The 21,136-nt window shown below is 43.8% G+C and overlaps 1 protein-coding gene across 6 annotated transcripts; it reads left to right on the forward strand.

The window, feature by feature from the left end:
* Positions 1–48: 48 nt before the first annotated feature.
* On the forward strand, positions 49–20,564 carry CEP104 (centrosomal protein 104). 6 transcript variants are annotated; one of them, XM_074892718.1, is made up of 23 exons: positions 323–460; positions 877–990; positions 1,516–1,670; positions 1,985–2,123; positions 2,806–2,871; positions 3,260–3,336; positions 3,504–3,672; positions 3,870–4,028; positions 4,358–4,606; positions 5,462–5,665; positions 6,193–6,360; positions 7,020–7,193; positions 8,723–8,899; positions 9,205–9,411; positions 9,909–10,025; positions 10,584–10,620; positions 11,061–11,142; positions 11,730–11,838; positions 12,147–12,285; positions 12,726–12,793; positions 14,267–14,357; positions 15,605–15,749; positions 20,031–20,564. In XM_074892718.1, exons 1-22 carry the CDS (start codon positions 338–340, stop codon positions 15,739–15,741), a joined length of 2,961 nt encoding a protein of 986 aa, XP_074748819.1. In that variant the 5' UTR covers positions 323–337; the 3' UTR covers positions 15,742–15,749; positions 20,031–20,564. The 6 variants fall into 6 exon arrangements, with proteins under 6 accessions (XP_074748821.1, XP_074748823.1, XP_074748820.1 ...); XM_074892720.1 differs by lacking the exons at positions 323–460; positions 20,031–20,564 and adding an exon at positions 49–93 and having other exon boundaries at positions 826–990; positions 1,497–1,670; positions 15,605–18,550; XM_074892722.1 differs by lacking the exons at positions 323–460; positions 20,031–20,564 and adding an exon at positions 75–93 and having other exon boundaries at positions 1,497–1,670; positions 15,605–18,550.
* The last annotated feature ends 572 nt before the right edge of the window (positions 20,565–21,136 follow it).

Consider the following 21,136-nt stretch of genomic DNA (forward strand, 5'->3'; position numbering starts at 1 on the left):
GTGCGCCCGGGGAGGGCGGTGCGGCTGGGGCGGGCGCGCATGCGCGCAGGGGGCGCGGCGTTGCCATGGGACCGGCGGTGGGGCCGCGCTGAGGCAAGTGGGGCCTGGCCCGGCCGCTTCCCCTTCCCTTTCCCTTTCCCCTTCCCCTTCCCCTTCCGTTCCCCGCCGGCCGGGAGAGCCTCCCCTGCGGCCCCCGTCGTGCTCTAGGCCGCCGCGCAGGGCGGCTTCATCCGCGGCCCGGCCCGGCCGTTCCCCTCAGCCGGCGCCGTGACCCCGCCGGGGCCTGCGGGGGCCGCCTCGGCCTGCTGCCGCCTCCTGCGCCGAAGCGGCCGGGGCCATGGGGAGGAGGAGGGAGGGGTCCGAAATTAATGCCACAGTAGCACCGGGCGTAGCGGGGGTCTTCGCGCTTGGCCTGCCTGGCGTTGCCTCCCTCCCTGTGCCGTCCCTGTCAGCAGCCCAGGTGTGTGTGTGGCTTGAAAAGCTGCTAAATTGACCCTGTTCTTTATCGTTTGGTTTTTGGCTTTGGCTCAAGCACACAGAGGATGGTACCGGTCGCTCCCGTGTGTGTTTTGGAACTCAAAATACAAGCTCCGTCTTGGATTAGCAGGCTCGATTGAGTTTATTGGCAAACTGCTATACAAGTTAGCTAAGCCCTCGTTTCACTAAGTACTAATTAAATGCTCAGCATAAGAACATAGTGCGGTTTATGGTGCCAATATTAATTAAAGAAAATTTAGAGTTGTAGTCATCATCTACTGACTTGATGGACTGCAGTATTTAGTTCTTTGACTGTAAGGTTTCAGTGTTCTTTTATTGTCCTTCCAGGGATTAGTTTAAGATTGACACTGGGTTGCTTTGACTCGCTCGCTTCCGCAGGATGCCACACAAGATCGGGTTTATAGTTGTCAGTTCATCAGGACACGAAGATGGCTTCAGTGCAAAAGAGCTGATGGTTCATGCACCGACAGTGAATGGATGGCGATCCCCCAGGTACTGCGGGCGGGAGGAGCGTGCGTAGCTCTGAGCCACTGAACTGAACAGGAGATGGACCGGGCAGGGGCAGAGTGGTTTGCAGCATCCCCGACCAAACATATAAAACCAAAAAAGTTACTTTAATCCCATGGAATCCTTACCCTGGGGAAAAAAACACCTTGGTTACCCTCTAAAGGTATCGCATTGCATTTAAATAAAGTCCTTTAAAAGAAAAAAAGGGAACTATTTTTGTTCATGTCAGTCTTGGAGTTTGCTACTGGTTTGGCTTAGTATTAAAAATCCGGTCTTCTCAGCACATCCTCTAGATACGTGTGGGGCACTTTAACATATGCATGCGATAAAGTGAAAAGTGTTTCTGCTCTACTCTTTTTGTTTGTTTTTACAATATTTGTAATGCTGACTTAAACTATAACAACTTTGGAAAGTTTCATAATTAAATGTTACTCAAGTTGGAAGTGAAGTCATCTTGAAAAAGATGATTCAGAAATTGTGTATGTTTTCAGACTCTGTCAGTATCCACAGGAAATTGTTCTGCAGTTGGTGGAGAGATGTCGAATACGAAAACTGCAGTTGCTTGCTCACCAGTACATGATTTCAAGCAAAATTGAGTTCTACATCAGTGAAAGCTTGCCTGAATACTTTGCTCCTTATCAGTCAGAGAGGTTTCACAGACTAGGGTAAGTCAAAAAGCTCTAAATGGTTTTATTACCTTAATCACAAAGGCCTCAGGAGGAAATAATATTCATTATGCTTTGCACGCGACATGGATACGCTGTGCTGCAAGCAGTACAGAGATTCTGTGCTTGCTTAGATCTGTAACAGAGCTGAAGACGTAGGCGTTAGAGGCGTGATGCAGATGAACAGTCTTGTCAGATGACAGCACACATTGTTTCAGTACGAGGGAGTTTTAAACCTTATCAAAGTACTAACCTGAGGAGCAAAAATACAGCTGTACCTTTCCCCTGCTTACTTGTTACATTTTCCTTCTCAGTTATGTCCCTCTCTCAGACAATGAAAAGACTGATTTCAAAGCACGAGAGTTAAAATCTGTGTATATGGATGCAGTTGGCCAGTACCTGAAGCTGATTTTCCATAAAAATTATGTCAATAAATACAACTTATATGGCCAGGTAAGTTGAGTTAAGAGTCCTTACTTGGTAAGCTAGATGACATTTTAGTAGTACAGAACAGGCATAGAAATCTGCTCCCTTGATTTGTGGAAGCTAAAAACGTTGGTTGAAAGCTCCTGGGGTTTTTTTTTGATTTCTTTTAAAACAGAAAATGCAAATAAAGGGTTGTGAGTGACTTGGAATGATGACCAAGCGTGTGCAGCTTCTCCAGAACAAACGAGTGGAGCGCGTGTTCCGGTACCACTGTTAATGCTGAGTTTTAGGCTGCACAGCAGGCTCTGTGCTGAAGACAAAGCACTGCCTCCCAGAGCAGCTTTGGGGTTGCTGCAAAGCCACTCTTAGTCTTTAGCATCTGATGTGGCATTAAGTGGAGGTGTGGCAGAGCCATCCTGATACAGAAAGAGCAAATATCTGCCTCAGTTCTGCAGTGACTCTTTTCACTTCCATCCCAGACCAGAAAAGGGAACAACTAATGACTGTACAATGTGGTCTTTAGATGTGGTAATAAATTTTTAATGAAGCATGAAGTATATTTAGCACTTAGTGCTTTTCTTTGCTTCCATAACACCCTGGAGACCACAGGTCCTATTTTCTTTTGTTCCATTTTTTTTGTTTCAGTTTTTGTAAGGTATGGATAAAGTAATGACCTTATGCATTTACATTTTCTTTAAATCTATCCCAGGTTGCCCTCGTAGCTATAAACATTATTGGAGATCCAGCAGACTACAGTAATGACAGCAATAATACTGTAAGTGCAAAGCATCCCTGTCTTTTTACTGTTGCTACACGTGTTCAGTTACAGGGTTCTCGCGGTAATGGAACGCATTTTTCTTCTGCGAGTTTTGTGCTGTAGCAGAGCTGCCATGTATTGATTTTTTTTTTTTAATGTTATCTTGAAGCAAGAAAGTTCTCAAAAATCGAGCCTACTGTGCGGATACATAAAATAAACCGTAATCAATTAGAGCACTTGCATTTTCAGCCTCTCTAAATTCTCATGTTACGATATGCCCCAAAACATAAGTATTATAAGTTGTGTGGCTTATGTTGATTGTGGCAAGTCAGAATTTCTGTCCTGAACACACACTTGGTGTTGATGAATGTGCATTAAGGTATTTTTTTTTCCCCCCTTTACAAAGCCTTCCAGAGAGAAGCTGATAGACCACTACTTAGGAATTAAATCAGATGATCCTGCCTTAGATGGAACTTACCTTGGGTAAGGACGTTCTTGTGCATATACCCTGGCAAAATGTCTGCTCAGTCTAAAGTAGTTCCCAGTTTCTACATTTTGTTAGTTCCTCGCTAGTGAAAAGAGAAGACATACGCTCAGCATGGTTTGGTTTTGGATTAACTGAGTTTATTTTATTAATTTTGTATCTCCAGGAAAGCTGACTCCATTTCGCCTCTGGATGATTTGGCTTTTGACATGTACCAGGATCCAGAAGTTGCTCAGATAATACGTAGGCTGGATGAGAAGAAGCGCGACGCTGTCCGCCATGAACGCTACGATTATGCCAAGAAACTCAAACAGGCTATAGCAGACTTGCAGAAGGTGTTGTTGAAAGACTGTTTATCTCTTAAGCTGAACAGGGTTCCAGTGGTCCATCAGGGACCCTAGTGTTCTTGTGCAGTGGTAACGATTACCAGTATATTTTCAAAATAGTAATTTTAAGATCAGGTAGCTTGATTTAATAACTTGGATGGAAATACTGAAACACATACATGTGTTATTGTTATCCCATCTTCTAGGTGGGGGAACGACTTGGACGGTATGAGGTGGAGAAGCGCTATGCTGTAGAGAAAGAGGATTATGATCTTGCTAAAATGAAAAAACAGCAAATGGAAGCATACCGCCTGAAGGTGTATCAGCAGCTGGAGCTCCACGACCTTCTGGACGCAGAGCTGATGGTGGGTGCTGTTACTGCTAATTCAGGAGGCTTTGTCATGTGGGTGTTGTAAATAGAAGTGGCGGGGCAAACAAAATAAATTCAGGGGAGTTTTACATTGTTCTCGGAATGGGAAGCTTTATAATCTCTCCACACACGCATCTACACAGAATTCTTTTCTGATTGTTTCATAAAGCTGCATCTGGGGGAAATGATTACACCTCTGTGTGTGAGGTCTGATACTTACTTGAAAGCAGCAGAATCTTGTTGACCATCAGAGTTGTAGCTGTCCTAACTCTGATTTTAGTACACTGTTAGCCTTGCTTTACAAAATCTCCTTCCCTTTCTCAGATTCGAAAACCACCTGAGTTGCCTTTGGAGCCTGTGATTCATGCTGACAACCCTCAGCACCCAAAAGCTGCAAGTTCACCTCCCTGTGAGCACACAGGACCGCAGAAGGGAGAGCCATGGAGAGCAGAGCCTCTGCTGCAAGAGGAGTCGGCAGGTCCCGCTTCTGCTGAGCCCGCTGGTCCCCATCAGTCCCCTCCTCCTCCTGGCACTCACCCCACAACCTCCAGGGAAGGGTTTCCCAAAGAAAATGTGAGTAGTGGACCTCTGCTGCTGCAGAAACCTGCCAGAGCAAATGATCTTGTATTCAGCCTTCCAGAACAACAGGGTCTTTTGCGGTTATTCTCATGGCTTATATAGTGTCTGAAATTGTACTGCTGAGCAGTGCCCATCTAATGCTTGGCACTGGTCTTTCCCTCTCCTGAATTTCTTTGGAAGCTTTTAGAAATGTTCGTTGAGATTGAAGCAAAATAGGGGTTATATCTGATTTACAAATAGACGAACAAATAGACGTTAAATGACTAATCAGGGGTCACACAGCCAATATAGCGGAAGCTGAATTCTGCTTGTGCCATTAATGGCTTAATAAATCTCCTTCCTAGAGATCGTGTAGGGTGAACCTAGAGCAGCAAGGGAGTTTGTTAGAATGCAGTTGTAGGGTTAGAGTCTTGGTGTTGTGTCTAAAGAGAAGAGGAAAATGATGGTATCTAGTTAACTTAATCTTTAGGTTTTGCTGCTCCAGCTTCTGGCAAAGCCAAGGAAGACTTGTGTGGACTCCAGCAGCATTCTCTCTTAACAGGATGTTGACTTAAAATAATTTAACAAAGCTTTATGACTTGCTGGCTTCCTATCAACAGGTGATTTCTTCTGTAGATGCGTGCATTTCCACAAAAGGCGTTTTGTGTGTGTTTTATTGTATTCTATAGGCAAGAAATAAGTTTTATTCACAGGCACTGATTTCATTTCTTCATGATGTTATTATGGGAACGTCAACCTCTGTACTTCATCGTAAAGCGATGCTGCTTTGATGGGGGGAGAATGCAATTAGTGATGAAACAACTTCACATCTAAGTTTTTTCTAGAACAGCAAATTTTATCTTCTCTTAGGTTGAATTTTTACCTTATGATGAGAGACCCCTTCCAGCTTTCTGTAAACAGTCTGATGAAGCAATCGCGTACCTTGAGCCGGAGATGACTGAAGAGGATATCGGTGATACCTCAAGAAGTGGCTTTACTGGAGAACCCGAACCATTAACTGAGAAGGCTCTGAGGGAGGCCAGCCCTGCTATTGAAGTTTTTGGAGAAGCTTTGGTAAAGAACAACAAAATAAACACATAGATTATCATGATCTGTGCTGAGTTGATTTGATACGCGCTCTCTCCGCAAAGACCTAACGATATGATTTTTACATGTTCGGAGCTGTTATTTGGAAATCTGAGATTGAAATTTGACCTTGGATATATGGGTCCCTGTTTTCAAGGTTAAATGATGCTACAATGTTTATGACTGATTAATTGATGAGCTGTTAAGCAGAGAGTATCCAGTAGACTGCTTTAGGGTACAGACCCTACTACGATACCCATAACTTGCCACTATCTTTTGTAGGGAGAGAAACCATTACTGTTCCTGAAATGGTTCCTTGAGCCTGACCTGTTAATCCATTTTACGCATCAGTTTTCAAAAATATGTGCTTTAATAAAAGCCAGATTCCTGTAGGAAAAACCTGGGGATTTCATGCTTAAATATGTTCTTTTGAGGCTGTTTCTGTATATAAATGTTGAATAAACAGTGAAATGTCAGTATTGACTTTTTAAAAGATAAACTTGTTCTGTGTTCAGGTTTCAGGAGCATATTCCAAAACTTGGTCATATCGAGAAGATGCGTTACTGGCTGTGTACAAGAAGCTGATGGAAATGTCAGTGAGCACTCCAAAGGAGGATCTAAAGAACATGCTGAGGGCTGCCATTTTTCTTGTACAGAGAGCCATCAAAGACATAGTGTCTTCAGTAAGTTGTGATATGTTTGATAAGAAATGCTCCAGAGCAGAACTAGCCGCCATGTGGTTAAGATCCTTTGAACAAATTGTTTGTAAAAGTACTGTTGAGTAAGTTTAAAAAAAAAAAAAAGAAAAACAAAAAAAAACCCCAAACCAACTGAAATGTCAACTTCTAGGTAGAATCAAGGACTGGGCAATGTCTGACATTCAGCAGCGTGGAAAATACTGTCCTGGGCTGAAGAGCTCGAGAAACAACTGCTGATGCAGTAAATGAGTGGGGTGGTTGAGCCTTTTGTTTGTTTGTTTTTATTGGGGGGTGTGTGAAGTTGAAATACAGCAATGAAGTAACTTTTAGTTTCCAACTTGAAAGACTACACTGAGCCTAAGGAGACTTAGGCTTCAACTAAGCCTTAAACAAGAAGAAAAGAAAACAAATCAAGAGCTGTGTTACTCTTTATAAAACAAATTCTGAAGCCCAAGCCCTGGCAACATGTTTTCTGGAAGAGAGGCATCTGAAGATATTACATTAAACATTAAGAGTGTTACTGTAATTCTAGATTTCTGCTGCTGCTGTTCTTTAGAACTACAGAAAAGATTTTACAGTATTGTCTGAAAACAGGAATCTGTGTGATATTTTTGTTCAGTGTTTCATTTTTCTTTTTAACTTAGGTTTTCCAAGCGTCCCTGAAGCTTTTAAAAATGATCATTACCCAATATATACCAAAACATAAACTGGGAAAGCTAGAAACTTCTCATTGTGTGGAAAAAACGCTTCCAAATTTGCTTTCTAGAACAGGAGACTCTTCATCCCGTCTTCGCCTTGTGGCTTCTAACTTTATTCAGGTAGGTGCTTTTCTTCAAATTAGGGTTTGATGTGCATTAAAACGGGTCTCCAGGTGGGTAACAGCTCATCAGACTTGGCTTCCAGTCCGGAGTTTGCAGCTGTAACGGGTTACGCAGGGAAAGGCAAAGCGGTGGCACCAGCTCGGTGTCTCTGCAGGGTTTTCTCTAGCCCCGTATTGTCACCTTTGCGGTGGAGGACACCTGGGGAGGTGCCTGCTGCTGCAGAGGCAGGGCGGGTGTGACTCTTGCGTTCCTCTTTGTTGCAAGTGGTCTAGAGAGGGGAGAGCAAGGAAGTACAACACACTGCTCAGACTGTGTTTGCGCTTTGATTGCGTTTTTGACAGTCAATTTTTGAAAGTCGGCTTAGCAAAAACATGAAAAAGATGAAAGACACAGTCCCTTCCTTGCTCAGTGCTGACAGAGAGCAGCTGTGAATAGCTGCTAGAGGATTACAGGCTCTATTTTCCAGTAGAATTTAGAAGAAAGAACAGTACTTCGGTGTGAAAATGTGTTAATTCAGTCCTAGGAGTGGAGCAAGTCACTGGCTCTGGGTCATTTATCCTTGCTTGCATCCACACGTGGAGGGAAAAGACTTTCCTTTTGCTGTAGATCTAACTAAAATTTTAACAGGGCTGTTGTTTGAAGTGGTCTGTGTGTCACTGGAACCCCAAAGGTGACAGGTTACTCTATTACTGCTGCTTGGCTTGTTTATAATAGATCGTGTAATTGAATGAGAAAGGAAATGAGAACATGGTTACAAATGTGTTTTCGTAGGCAGGACATGGCCTGGAGAGGAGGAAAACATGTTTATTTTGTATCGCTGCTCACAGCCGAGGCACTGCCTGAGCAAGCGGTTCTCTGGGGAGGCTGCCAGGTATTTCTAGCAATGTCCAAAAGAGAGCAGCCAGCCCGGTGACGAGGGCATCTGGCCCTCAGGAGGGGGACTGCAGGACTCCGTCACCTGCTCGAGTGTCCGTCAGCTGGCAGGAACTGGGAGGAGGGGGCTTTGGGTGATTAAACATTCTGCTACCTGCAAAGAAGGAAACATTGAGCTTTGAATAGCAGCAGAATTTAGCCCTTAAGGTTCTTTGCAGAATAGAATGAGAAATTGTAAGATGGTGTATGTCTTGTGAGGCACTCCTGAAATCCATCTTGAGGCAGTGTCAAGACTTTGTATCCCTTGTGACACCTCTCCTCCTCAGGGAGTTCAGGGTAAGACGGAGTGCTTGAAATTTTTCTTACAGTCCAGTTCTATAACTCATCTGAGCATGTCTAAGACTCTGTTGATTTCTCAGTAGTTTTCTCTCTGATGCCAAAAGCAAGATCAAGTATCTGTATAATCTCTTTAAAGCCTTTGCGACCAACTTCTGGCTGCTAAAGTAACAAAGAAGCAGCTACTTCTTATGGAAGGCTTATTTCATTTTACTTAACTTGTTATAAGTAACTTAGAATAACTGTACTGTGCAAAGACAGTTAACGTTCCTCCTTCAGCTTTCCTACACGCGCCCTGACTCTCTGTATGTTTACAGGAGATGGCACTGTGTAGTGAAGTTAAACCTCTTCAGATTGTTCCGGTTCATTTGCTTCAACCACTAAAGCCGAACTCGCCGACACATCTGGCAATGGGTCAGGTGGAGTTAGTGGAACACCTGCTGAAGGACATGGGGACTGGGAACTCGGGGTTTACCATCGGCAATGTCATGAAGGTAGGAGTCTGAGTCTACAGCACATAAAGTTTTTCTGTCGCTGTTTTATCGGGTCTTGTCTGTCTGTTTTGGAGTGCTTGGTGAATTACTGAGGAGAATTGGAGCCTTTTGGAGGTGACTGCACACAACCTTGTGAGGCAGCAAGAGGCCAAGATGGGGAGAAAAGAATCACTGGATCAAATGTGTTTGCAAAAACCTGTCTGTATGAAGTGCAGTGACTCCCACTGCAGTGAAATAATTGTCTTAGACTAATCAACAAACATGTGGGAGAAGAGAGGCATGATTGTTTTCATTATTATTTTCAGTTTGCGACAGGAGCTTTGGAACACAGAGTTTATGAAGTTCGGGATGTCGCGTTGCGGATTATCTTTGATATGTACAGGAAGCACAAGGCTGCTGTCCTGGAGTATCTTCCTCCAGATGGTGCAAGCGTCCGCAAGACTGTTCTCTATAAAACACTCTTTGACGGATTTACTAAAATAGATGGTAAACTTTCTGAAGCTGAAATTAGGGTATGTAATGAGATTGCAGAACATACGTAGCTACTTTAAACGTTGCGTTCAACTGAGCAATATAGTGAGTTCGTAGCTGTATTAGACACTGAGTGACATGTAGCAGAGTATCTTAAGGTGTGTTGTTAACATTACTTACTGTAAAAACCGGGTGTTCAGTTTATTACATATACTCACTCCTACGAATAAAGCCTACAAAGACTACAGAGATGGTACTTCTGAAAGAACAAACCATCATTTTGGAAAATATACATACACTATTTTATGCTGGCTAGCCTTGGAAACAGTAAGTGCAGAGGAAATGCTCTGTGTTTCCTTCAGGTAGTACAGAGGAATTGGGGGGGAGGGAGGTGTTAGTGTTGTCACCAGTTGTTTCACTGAGCAGGGTATTTCTTGTACTGCATTAACCATTTGTTCTGTGTCGATGTGTTTTGCAATCTCTTCTGTATGACAGATGGTTCAAAAACTGTTATAATTGGAAGAGTATTTCTTGTCAGGCACAGAGAAAGGCAGCAACAGAAGAAGCAGAGAAACAGAAGAAGGAAGAAATAAAAGTTCTGCAAGATCAGCTGGCAGCTCTGAGGGAGATACAAGCAGAAGTTCAAGCTGGAAAGGTTAGGGTGGTTTGGTTTTTATTTTTATTTTTTTAAATCCTTTTTTTCCTCAGGTATCAGGCTTACACTAATTGACTTTCCTCTCAGCAGTCCAGCTTAGAATCTGGGGGGCACCGTTCAGGCAGTTGCAGGCTTCCCGGCACTCCAGTCCATAAAATCCATCAGGACAGGCTGCGGAAAACAAAGGAGAAATTTGAGAGTGTTTCTACAAGTTTTAAGTGTGTCTGTACCAGCTAGAGTGTAGGAATTGTGCTGAGCGTGTCCAGGCCCTCCAGAAGCATGCTGTACTGCACAGCCATTCGGTTTTGTATCTGAACCTCGGAAAGGGAGCCAGCTACCCCAGCGCCAGGAAGTAGGACTGTTTGTCCGTCCTCAGAAGATTGCTGCCTCAATACCCAAGATTTGCTGCAGGACCAGAAGCACAAACGTTGTAATGCATTGGCTCTGATTCTAAGCTTTTAATTCCAGACAAATATCAGAATATAATCTGTTCTCTTTCTCCCTGGCAAGCATCACAGTCACTAGGAAATTTCTGACTTAAATTTCTTTGTTCAACAGGAAAAAGAAACTGATTTTCAGAAGCCAAAGAATCAAGGTAGGTAGTTTCAAATAGTATTAAGAAACGTAGAGATATTTCAGGATGTCTTTGAAACGCTGTAGATGCTTAACAGATTGTTGCATTATCTCAGTTAAAAACATGCCAGAGTGCTTTGGACTGGCTGAGTCTCAACCTGCCGTGGAGGTAACCATTAAGTTCACAAAAGAAAATTTACCATCAGCTAACCAGTTCATTTCTAATAAGCAATTAGTATGGCTTGGCTTGAAGCCATTTTAGATTCCTCCCCAACCTGAGGAAGATCATCTACTACTACATGTAAAACTAATCACTAAAGTATTTTACTGTTGTTTACCAACATGGCAGTGGTGTGCTTCTGTTAGGTTTTCTGCTGTTAAGATCCAACAAAGCAGTATTTCTGGGCATGCACTAAAGCTAATTAAAATGTGATTTTGGTTTTAACAGTTCTCTTTTTACAGGTTACCAGGTAAACGAAAGCCCACAGCCTGCAGCAGCAGAGATTCCCGATGATCATTCCTCTGTTGCAAATTACTTGGATAAGTAAGTTAGATGAGCAGCTTCTAAGCACCTGCAAGCTAATAACGTTAATAATTTTTCCAATAGATCAAAGCTAATACCTTCAGCACTGAAACAATGAAAAAGCAAATCTCTTCTAACATATTTGGAATTATCACCAGGCAATTCTAGACGTTGATTTTTTAAGTTCATGGATAGTGTGACCTTGATCTTGTTTTCTGAGTAGTTGCTTGTGGGATAAGAAATTGCCACAGTTTAATGTTCAAGTGCCAGCATAAAATAAGGCAACGATGTATGGTGGCTTTCATGTGTGTTGCAGGATAAGGGCGTAGAGAAAGCATTTGACAGTTCTGGAGCCGTGAAAGCCAGTTTCAGTGAGCTGTTCTCAGTGCTTTTGTGGAATTACTTCTTTCTATATGAACAGCTGCTTCATAGTTGTATTTACCATAAATTATATAATAGTATGTGTTCCTATCCTAAGGTCAGCACTATATAGGGAAAATAAGGTGTACCAAGATCTTAGCAGTTTTTCAGAATAGTTTCTAACAGAAGAAACGGGGTTCATCCATTTCGCTCTGTGATGTTAGTCATGTTTGTATTTTTTTTCCTAGTTTGTGTATTTTTTGTGGAGAAAGGGACGAATCCTTCACAGAGGAAGGGTTGGATCTCCATTACTGGAAACACTGCCCTATGCTGACTAGATGTGGACACTGCAAACAGGTTAGACATGAGTTTTCTAGAGCTACTACAAGACATTAACTGTTGTTATTCTGGTTTGAAGGTGTTATAAGATGTTTAATGTTAAGGTGGGTGAATTCTGAACACAACTGTGTGATCTTGGGTAGTGCTTTTTGAAAAGAGCAGCATTATAAATTGCATTAGTAACTGGACTAAAATTTCATTTTCTCTTTGTCAGTTTGGAAAGTGCTATTTAACTTCCAGAAATTGCATAAGCAGGTTTTTTTAATACTGTCCTTATTTACTCAGTGCAGTACAAATCTGCTGGGGTGCCTCTTGCTCTGTTGCAGGTGGTGGAAATAGCAAGCCTGACAGAGCACTTGCTGACCGACTGTGATAAAAAGGACAGCTTTGGGAAATGTCACCGATGCAGCGAGGCCCTTCCAAAAGACGAGTTGCCCAAACATATTAAGAGCAAGACTTGCAATGGTGAGTAGTTTCGCACAGGAAGGTCAAACTTCAAAGATCAGGTCAGTCAGACTTTCAAATACTGTGTATCTTTGGCGAGTCAGGCCACTTCTGTTTAGATACTGCACTGTGGATTTAGAAATGTAAGTAAATCCTCAGAAGGGAACACTTTTGGAATAAAAGCCTGAGTCTCCCAGTGCTTGAAATGCTTCACTTCTGTGAATGTATGTGGGGAGATGAGGAGAACAGAAAGCCTCTACCACGTCCTTGCAGATTAAGCCCTGTCTCGTTTCCATGTAGATGATTAAACACGGGACTTCTCTGAGAGCAGCTAATGATAACAGGGTAAGAGCTGATTTAGCCATGGGGTAGTTTTATGCTCTCTGTCGTGCAAGTTCTCCTCTTGTAGCTGAAATTACCCTGTCCTTGCAATTCATACATTCTTTTTCTAATCATTTCAGCTGCCAAACCAGAAGACGTGGCAAACCATTGCCCGTTGTGCCATGACAACTTTTCCCCAGGAGAGGAGGTGAGACTTGCCTTCTAGATTGGCCTGATGTTATGTCACCAGGACTGAATTCGGGGGCTCTTCTGACACTGGCTTATACCCAACGACTTCGGAACATGCTGGGGTTATTGCCGGGTCTGTAACAGCTGTCTGACACCCCGGGGACCGTGTCTGAACCTGGGCCTTCTACCCTTAAAGGTGTACGTGGGAGCCACAGGGCTGCAGGCTCTTCGGTGTCGGTCTTTCTCCCCCTGCGCAGGCAGCTAGACCCCTTACAGCTTTCCAGATTCCCAACTGCTGCCAGATTCTGTGAGTTCCCCTGTCAGCCCTGGTGTTTGGAGTGAAGTTATGCAGCTTAAAACACTGCAGCAGGACTGAGCCCACCCAACAAGGCATCCGGGATTAAGATGTAGTTGATTTGGGTATAAGAAAAACTCGACATGAAGAAACTGAGCAAGAACTGCTCTAATCACAAGAGAGTTGAGATGGCCTCTCTCTAATTTCTACATACTTGTCCCTGTAGCTGCCTAACACTATGAAGTCTGTGACAAGCCAGCTCCAAAATGTGCTTTCAGCGATTGAAAATACGTATTGGTGTTATATAGCAAGTGATTTGTTCAGAAATTACTTATCTGTTTCAGTCTTTTATAAGAATCATCTAACAGTACGTTATGATCATATTTAGTTCAGTGTATGATTTAGTTTTTGGAAAAAGACTGTCCAGGAGGCAGCCAACAGCACCATACTGAGTATTAGATCCAGTTAAATGACAACTAATTTATGTCATTTCCTTCCTTTCAGTGGAACCATTGAGTAGGGCTTCTGTTCTCAAAACCAAATTTTTTCTGAATCCTTTTTGCTTTGCCCAGCGTGAGCAGCTCAGAAAATATTGTAACCAAGTCTGAAACGTTTGTTGAGAAATGTACATGTTGTTTGGATTTGGTTTTTTGCTTTTTAGTTTTTCTTGCTTCTGCCCAAATTATTCTTGTGAGAGGCTTCACGTAGCCTCTAGTCTGAAGAGGCTGTCACGTTTTCTACTCCCACTCCTTCGGGTTGCTGAGTGCTTTAACTTATTATCATAACCCTGTTGTTATGCCCACACTTTTTCAGTTTAAAATATCTGTAGATGAAAAGATTTTCCATGTTACTTGTACACTGTTTTTTCCTAATTTGAACTTGGTTGTTAATTAAGAAAATTTAAAAACCAAAATGAATGTCACTGCTTTTAATTTCTGGGATATGGCTGCTTTTTTTATTGTGATGTACCTTTTAAGTTATATAAAAAAATAGATATATCAATTTCTATTTCACTAAGTGCGTCCTAAAGTGCTCATACTTTTATGAGTGAGCAGATTAAAATGCTATTGCCATAAAGTCTATATAACTCTCATTTTCCCCATGTTTTACAAAGTATATGTGCGTACCTGGTGACTAGATAAAAGACTGGCTAGTTTTGCTGGCGTTGTAATATCTCTTCTTTTGAATTGACTTTAGGCCTGGAAAGCTCACCTGATGGGCAGAGATGGCTGTCAAATGAATCAACGCAGGTTATCCACAATAAATAGAACTCTTCTGGTGCAGCCTGGTAGGATATTATTTTACAGTAATAATGATTATGCTTTTTACTATGTTGCCTTTACTTAAGAAAAGTTTTTCATCCTTGAGAGCAAGCTGGCTCTTCGTTACTCGTTCAGCACGTTTTTTGCATTTGTGCAACCTAACTGATAGTTCTTATGCTGGTCTAGACTACAGTATCCTCAGGGAGCAAACTGTCAGAATCATTTGATAAGAATAGTTTCACAGTGAGGGCGTTAGCTCAGCTCATTGGGAAACTGCCGTTTGTGGTAACTTGACCAGTTTGGGGTTTTCCTCTGCGTGGTAGTAGGACCATGAATAGAACAATCAGTGGTGCTACTAAACAGTTAACGTTCTGGAAATCTCCTGAACGCTGACACAGAGAACCCAGAGCCTGATTTAGCTTTTAATGTCCAATCAGAGGATGCTAATCTAATCCTAATTACAAGATGAATTGAATAGTTAGTGCTGTGTACTGCTTTTCCTTTTCAATTCAGACCCAGGAGCTAGGCAGAATTTCTGATTGTGCAGCTTCTTCACCAACAAAGAGAAACTGATGCTGATGTCAGGTGTTGTTTTTTTTTTAACAGTCATCTTTATTTATGAAGCACATGCAAAATCCTTTATTTCCTGAACACAGAAGTTAAACAAACAAGCTATTTCCACTCCTGCAGCACCAAAACTCTTTTGGCCAGTGACATTGAAGACCTTTCCTCCTTCAGACTTTTTTCTGGAGTTCTTTAGTCCGCTGCGTGTTCAGGTCGTTGCTAGAGTCAACCTCCTCTGCCTGGTATTTGCTTTGCTCATAGCTGCGTTTCACAACTGCTCCAAGTTCCTGGGAAGAATTGTTGAATTGTCCCTTTCAGCTGCTGTAAGCGAATGTGGTTAAACCCGACAGTTTCCGGTCCTGAACTGGACCTACAGTCACGTCTGTCTGTCTTTGCTGTTTCTCTTGCTAATGAGAATGCTAGTTAGTTTGCTGCTGCTTGGAATTTGGACACATAGGAGGAACTGAAATCCTGCCTGGGCACAGCTCAGAGCAACCTCCAGAGCAATTTCCTAGAGACTGGAAGGGAGCCCTGACCATTCAGTCCTTCCTCCTGGCACGAGCCGCACCTCGGACTGGATGCTGGCCCACTTTTAGTTACTAGTGTCAGTCATTCAGACTTCATGTACCTTGAGAATCAAAATGGGAGATAAAATTCAAGACCAGGACCAGATTTGCTTGCAATAACGATCTTTATTTTCTCTTCCCAGGCAAAATAGGCGGCCAGTATTTAAAGAAACCAGGTCCTTCAGGAGCAAAAGCTTCACCTCCCTCTATAGGAAGCAAGATCCCAACACCAAGAGGAGGCCGAAATAAAAGCACTGGCAAAACATACTCAAAGCGATGACAGGACAAGTATTTTTAACTTTGGCTTAGTAACTGGGCATATAGTTGTTAATAGCTATTTAAAATTTGTGGGCAGTTCATACCATTGTTTCCAGCTGACTGCGTGGGGCTGCCTGTCCGCCCTGAGCAGTGCCGGCCCAGTCTGACAGCTGGTGTCAGCTGTCTGCGCAGCGCTGTGCTTTTCTCCTAGAAATGCTCACCTTAGAAATCTGCAGATGTTCAGGGACAGCCCTGGCCTGCCACATGCCCTGCGTGGCACAAGGCAGGCCCTGCATTGCTCTTTTTTACTGGTTCCTCATTAAAAAAACCTCCGCAGTGAGCATGGAGTTAACGTGGCCACACCGCGTGGCTGCTGTCACTGTCAGCATGGGGGTTACACGGTTACGCTGGGGCTGTGTCTGGATTTGAGATCCAGTGAGGAATTTCCTAAAGATTCACAAGCCACAGTCGTTTGTGGTTTGGCTTTCTTTCGGGGGAGAGCAAGAAACCTGCCAAGCAGAAGCTGTACTGGGCTTTCAGGACAGAGCTGAGAAGCATTTGTTCCTTTGATCTAAGGGTAACGCTTGTTTGCAGTTATATATTCTGAAAGCTTGGGAATACCTGTGTTAGCTGACTTTACCACCTGATCACTTCAGTGTAATAATTGCAGAATATATTGCTAATAGTTTTTTGCCAAAATTGACTTTGTAACATGCTGAAAGCAATAGTGTCAATAATTTTTATTAGTCTTGCCATCAGACACTTGTGGTAGACAAATAGGTCACAAGTTAAACTGTGTACTGGCTGGCCAGGAGACAGGCTGCCTTGTGTATTTATAGAGAATTATCATTAGACCTGAGGAAACACTGTTGAAAATAGGGAAATACAGTGAGCAAAATGAGCGTGTCTCAGTCACACGGGTCGCTTTGGTGGGGTGACGAGGGTGGTGTCCTTGCGGTGCCGTCGTTCCTCCGCGTGGAATGGAAAAGGTGTGCATGTGTAGGAGGAAACGCAGCGTGTATCTCAGTAATCTGACAGACCTGGATGGTCCTGTATTGATAAACTCTTGGACCAATTAATGGGTAAAATAATAATTCCATAAAGCAAAATTCTTCCTCGTGGGTTTGCTAGCAGAAAAAAAAAAAAAGGAGAAATTGCAGTGTAGACAAGGAAGGCGATGGGGTTTGTTTTTCCCACTGCAGGGCTGATAGTGTGGATTTATTTGCTTCAGCCAGGGCCTGTTTCCAAGTAGGGCCAGGAATTGGAAAGTTTTTTTGGGTGCCCGCTCCCCAGGTACGATGAGGTAAGGCAAGGGATCCTGCTGTTCTCTGGTGACTGGTTTAGCCGCTGTGCCAGGATCGGGCGTGTTTCGGTGGCAGGAGAGACACTGTTTGTGTACAACAGCTGCCGCCTTCTGTGTATTCGTCATGATAAACTTTGTCAGTGAAAATGGGGCAACTTTATAGCTGTTGTGAAAGCTTACAAGTCCATTTATTTGTGCTGGGCTCTAAAGCTCTTGGTTCCTTCGCTGGAAATGGGAACTGGACTTTTTCCTAAAACTGACGGGTGTCCTTGAACCCCTCCTAAGTCAGCTGAGAGCTCTAATTGACCCTGCAAGGAAGGGAATTGCATCAGGGCTATTCTAAGATGTTTCCACTCATTTTTAAAATGCTTAGAAACATTATTTTCATGGATAACTTTGCTCTCCTTTCTAATACCGTGTCTGTAATTTTACGAGCTCAAGCACGTTAATGATGTCACATGAGATAGCTGCCTCTTCCTTGGGTCCGCCGAGGCTCTGGGAGTATGTTAATATATATATATACATATATATTTGTGTTACTCTGGGAGTAACACAGGCCATGCTGGCCAGAAGCAGTTTTGCTGGGGAAGCCTGGCCTTTACATCTATTTCAGGTGTAGAGTTTTAAAGGCAGTAGAGCAGCACCCAAAGCGCTACTCAAAACCAAGAATTAGCACCAAATAAAAAAGCTAAAGGGCTGGTTGGGTATATGCCGTTACGCAGGAGGTGACGTGAAGTAGCTGCTCCGCGCTGCCCCTCTCGCTGCGCACTAAGTGCCTTATTAGTCCACTTGACAAGAGGATTCGGCTACACCGCGAGAGTCCCATTTGGGTCGTGATAAGAGTGTGCATCGATGGAGCTGCTCTTAGAGTCATGCTTTAAAATCTCACACTTAATTCTGAAATATATCCCCAAGATATAGTTCCCTTTAAAGAAAAGAAAAAAATCTTAGTGGGGCCCTGAAAAGCTTGAATTAATAAATTTAGACCTTTTTTCCTGCTTTAGCGTACTTTCTCTCAGCCTGCTTCTAAATCCAGCTCTAATACGGAGTTGCTCTAGTTAGATCTTGATTATAACGGGCACCCCCAGACTACAGCGTGGGACCATTTGATAGCCTCAGAGAGAACAATTTCGATTAAGACACAGCGTATGAAGCTTTGTGCCTAAAGCAACAATCCAAACATTTCTACTTGTAACACTCAGGGAGTTGCTTTCCAGAGTAGAATTAATTGGTCCCACGTCTGTGTTCACCATAGGTACAACAATGAGCGATCGTGGTAATAGAGGTTTTGGGGGCTGAGTTTTTTTGCTACCACGGAGGGAGTTTGCGGATTGTTCTGTAAATACAGCGCTGATTTTGTAATGGGGTTTTATAGTTGGCTGCAGCCTGTCTACAAGCTCATGAATTTTGCAGGTAGATTGGTGTGCTTGTATTTTGAAAGTCTTTATATAAATTGTTTCTTTAACTCTTCCAAATATATTTATCAATAAATATACATATGCTAGAAATATATATATATAAACAAAAATATATGTATTTTTATTTCTACTTTAGTGACACAGAGAGAACCTGATTCCTTATGCAACCAAAGTAACCATTGATTCTGCTCGGAGATTAGAATGTGCAATGGACTGCAGGCTCAGGACCTTTTTTTCCTTTTGGAATGTAAAACTGAGCTTTCCGTTGTGCAGGTTTAATGAAGAAACCTCGTTTCCAAAGGTCCTCCATGTGTTTTGGATTGGCCAATATAGTATGAATGTTGAGTTGGTAAATATAGCTCTCCACTGCTCTTCAACCATGGCTTTTAAACCCAGTCGAGCAAGGTGTAATTACAATACTCTGTTACATCCTACACGTAGCAAGGGACAACCTTTTAAAAAAGAAAAAAGACTTGCGTTAAAAAGCTGACCAAGCCAACCCCAAAAGCAAGACCCCCCCCCCACTGTTAATTACAGCGAGGCCGCAATGCGTAGCGGGGGGCCGGGGGCGAGGTCGGGCGCTCCCACAGCCCTTCTCTTCGGAGGCGTTTTCCTTCGTTTCCCTTCTCTTCGGAGGCGTTTTCCTTCGTTTCCCTTCTCTTCGGAGGCGTTTTCCCTCGTTCCTGGCGTTGGCGCGGCTCCATGCTGGGCCCACCCGCCTCCCCGTGCGGCTGCCGCGGCTCCAGGCCGAGCGCGGTGACGCCTTTTCTCTTTGCTCCGTCGCCGCGCGCAGTAATTACGCCTCAGGGACCCACGTGGTAAGTCTCTGCAGGTTCTTCACTGTGGGAAGTTCTCCCGTGGGAGATTCCTGCCGCTTCCCTGCCCGTACCACCCCCCTCCCTCACCCAGGGCGCAGGCGTTCGGTGCGCGCGAGAGAAGCATGTTACAGAGCCTTTGTCAAAGAGCTTTGAAAAGACAAATTTATAGGCTTAGGCACAACCCTGTTGCGTCTTGGGGCTTTGGAATTTTTCTTCAGATTCAGAAGAGCTCTTTAGCAACATTTTAAAGAAATCATTTAAGTGTTTTAGAGTGTGTAGTATTCACTGAGACCATTGGGTATCTTTAGACTAAAAAAAATGAACTTCTAAAGTGAGGTATAAAGATAATAGTTACTCACTGGTACGAATTGGGAACAGAAGTGAGAAAATAGAATGTGAGAGGGCCTTCTCTGAGCACAGTCCTACCACCAACGTAACTTTAAAAGGATGATTTCGCTGGGCTGCTTCCTTTCACTGGATGAACTCCCTGTGTTTTCTGCAGTGGCAAAAACACAGTGACGTTTGTTCCTGTGCCATGAAGTTTCGAGCAAAACATTCCAGGGCAAAAATGTTCCACCGGTGCAGGTCTGGCTAATGGAAAGAAGTTCTCCAGACTGCTGGAGTGGAAAAGTTAGATCAGCAAGGACAGTGCATCGTTCTTCGAGAAAGAACGGCCTGTGGTCCCTGTCTCCGGGGCTTGTTTCTGTGTGATTTCTTTCTCCATACTGTACCTGAATGTCGACTGAGTTGTTTTCATCCATCTGAACTGCAGAGACGACTCAGGGGCAGCCAGCGTCCCCGCCTGATGGAACTCAGCTCATCTCAAGCGACTGCTGAGGGTTCCGCTCCCCCGAGAGAGCAGTTTGTATAGATTATGCAGCTCCTCAGTACCGGATAAGCAGATAAGGTATTTAAATCCCCGAGATGCTATCGCTGTCATTTCCAGAGAAAAAGCCACTTTGTGTGAAACATGTCAGTTATTTTTACGGCACTTACTAAATTTGTTTTGCAAGTTTGGCGGGTACCTCTGCCTTTTCAAGCCGTGAGGGCAGCACCGGGCGCTGGGGGGTTGAACAAGGCCGAGGCGGAGCGGGGCCGCAGTGTCAGCCCTCGGCTCTGGGGCTTGGACCCCGCGCCACGGGCGCAGCAGGGCGCGGGCCGGGCCCCCTTGAGTGCGAGGGAGCGGTGGTGGTCCCCGAAAAGCGGCTTTGTGCCTGGCGTGCAATAACCCGACCTGACACACTCGGGACAGACACTGTGTTTATCCAGGCCTGGCTGCTCGGCGGGCTTTTCCACAAATCAGGCACCCCAAGGGCAGGTTTTTGTGCTCCTTTTATACAGAGAAATCAGAGGTTAGTGCTTTTCCATAACACACCTGTTAGATGCTGATGGGTTAGTGATTCACATACAATTAGAATTCGATGTACATAATGGTCGTGCTCAGGGGAAGGGTCTTAACCTGGGCAGGGGCCTTTTCTGACCTGTGGGTGTGGTTTTTAGTATTATAATGAAGGTAGTTCACTTTAGGACACTCAAAAGTTAGTTTAATTGCCAAGATAAGTAATCAAATAGTCCCTTTGCCAGGTTGTCAAATAACACCCTCCACATGATCCCAGACATCTCTTTTATGGTCCAGGATGTTCTGCTTATCTCCTAGGGTTTGGAGATCGAAGCTTGTTCTTGAGGAACTTGTTATTGCTCGAACTCTTACTCGACCAAGCTTCAAAACCTTGTAATTGTCCCCATGGGTGCGGTAACTCTAGCTACTAGCACGATTATTAACCGTGGCTACTAAATTACTAACCGTGGCTACTAGCAACGGTGAAGTATATTCTATCGGAGGGACGGCAGCCGCCGGTGCCCGAGGGGGTTCGGCGG

The sequence above is a fragment of the Strix uralensis genome, chromosome 23, assembly GCF_047716275.1.
Source record: "Strix uralensis isolate ZFMK-TIS-50842 chromosome 23, bStrUra1, whole genome shotgun sequence".
NCBI classification, from domain to species: Eukaryota; Metazoa; Chordata; class Aves; order Strigiformes; family Strigidae; genus Strix; species Strix uralensis.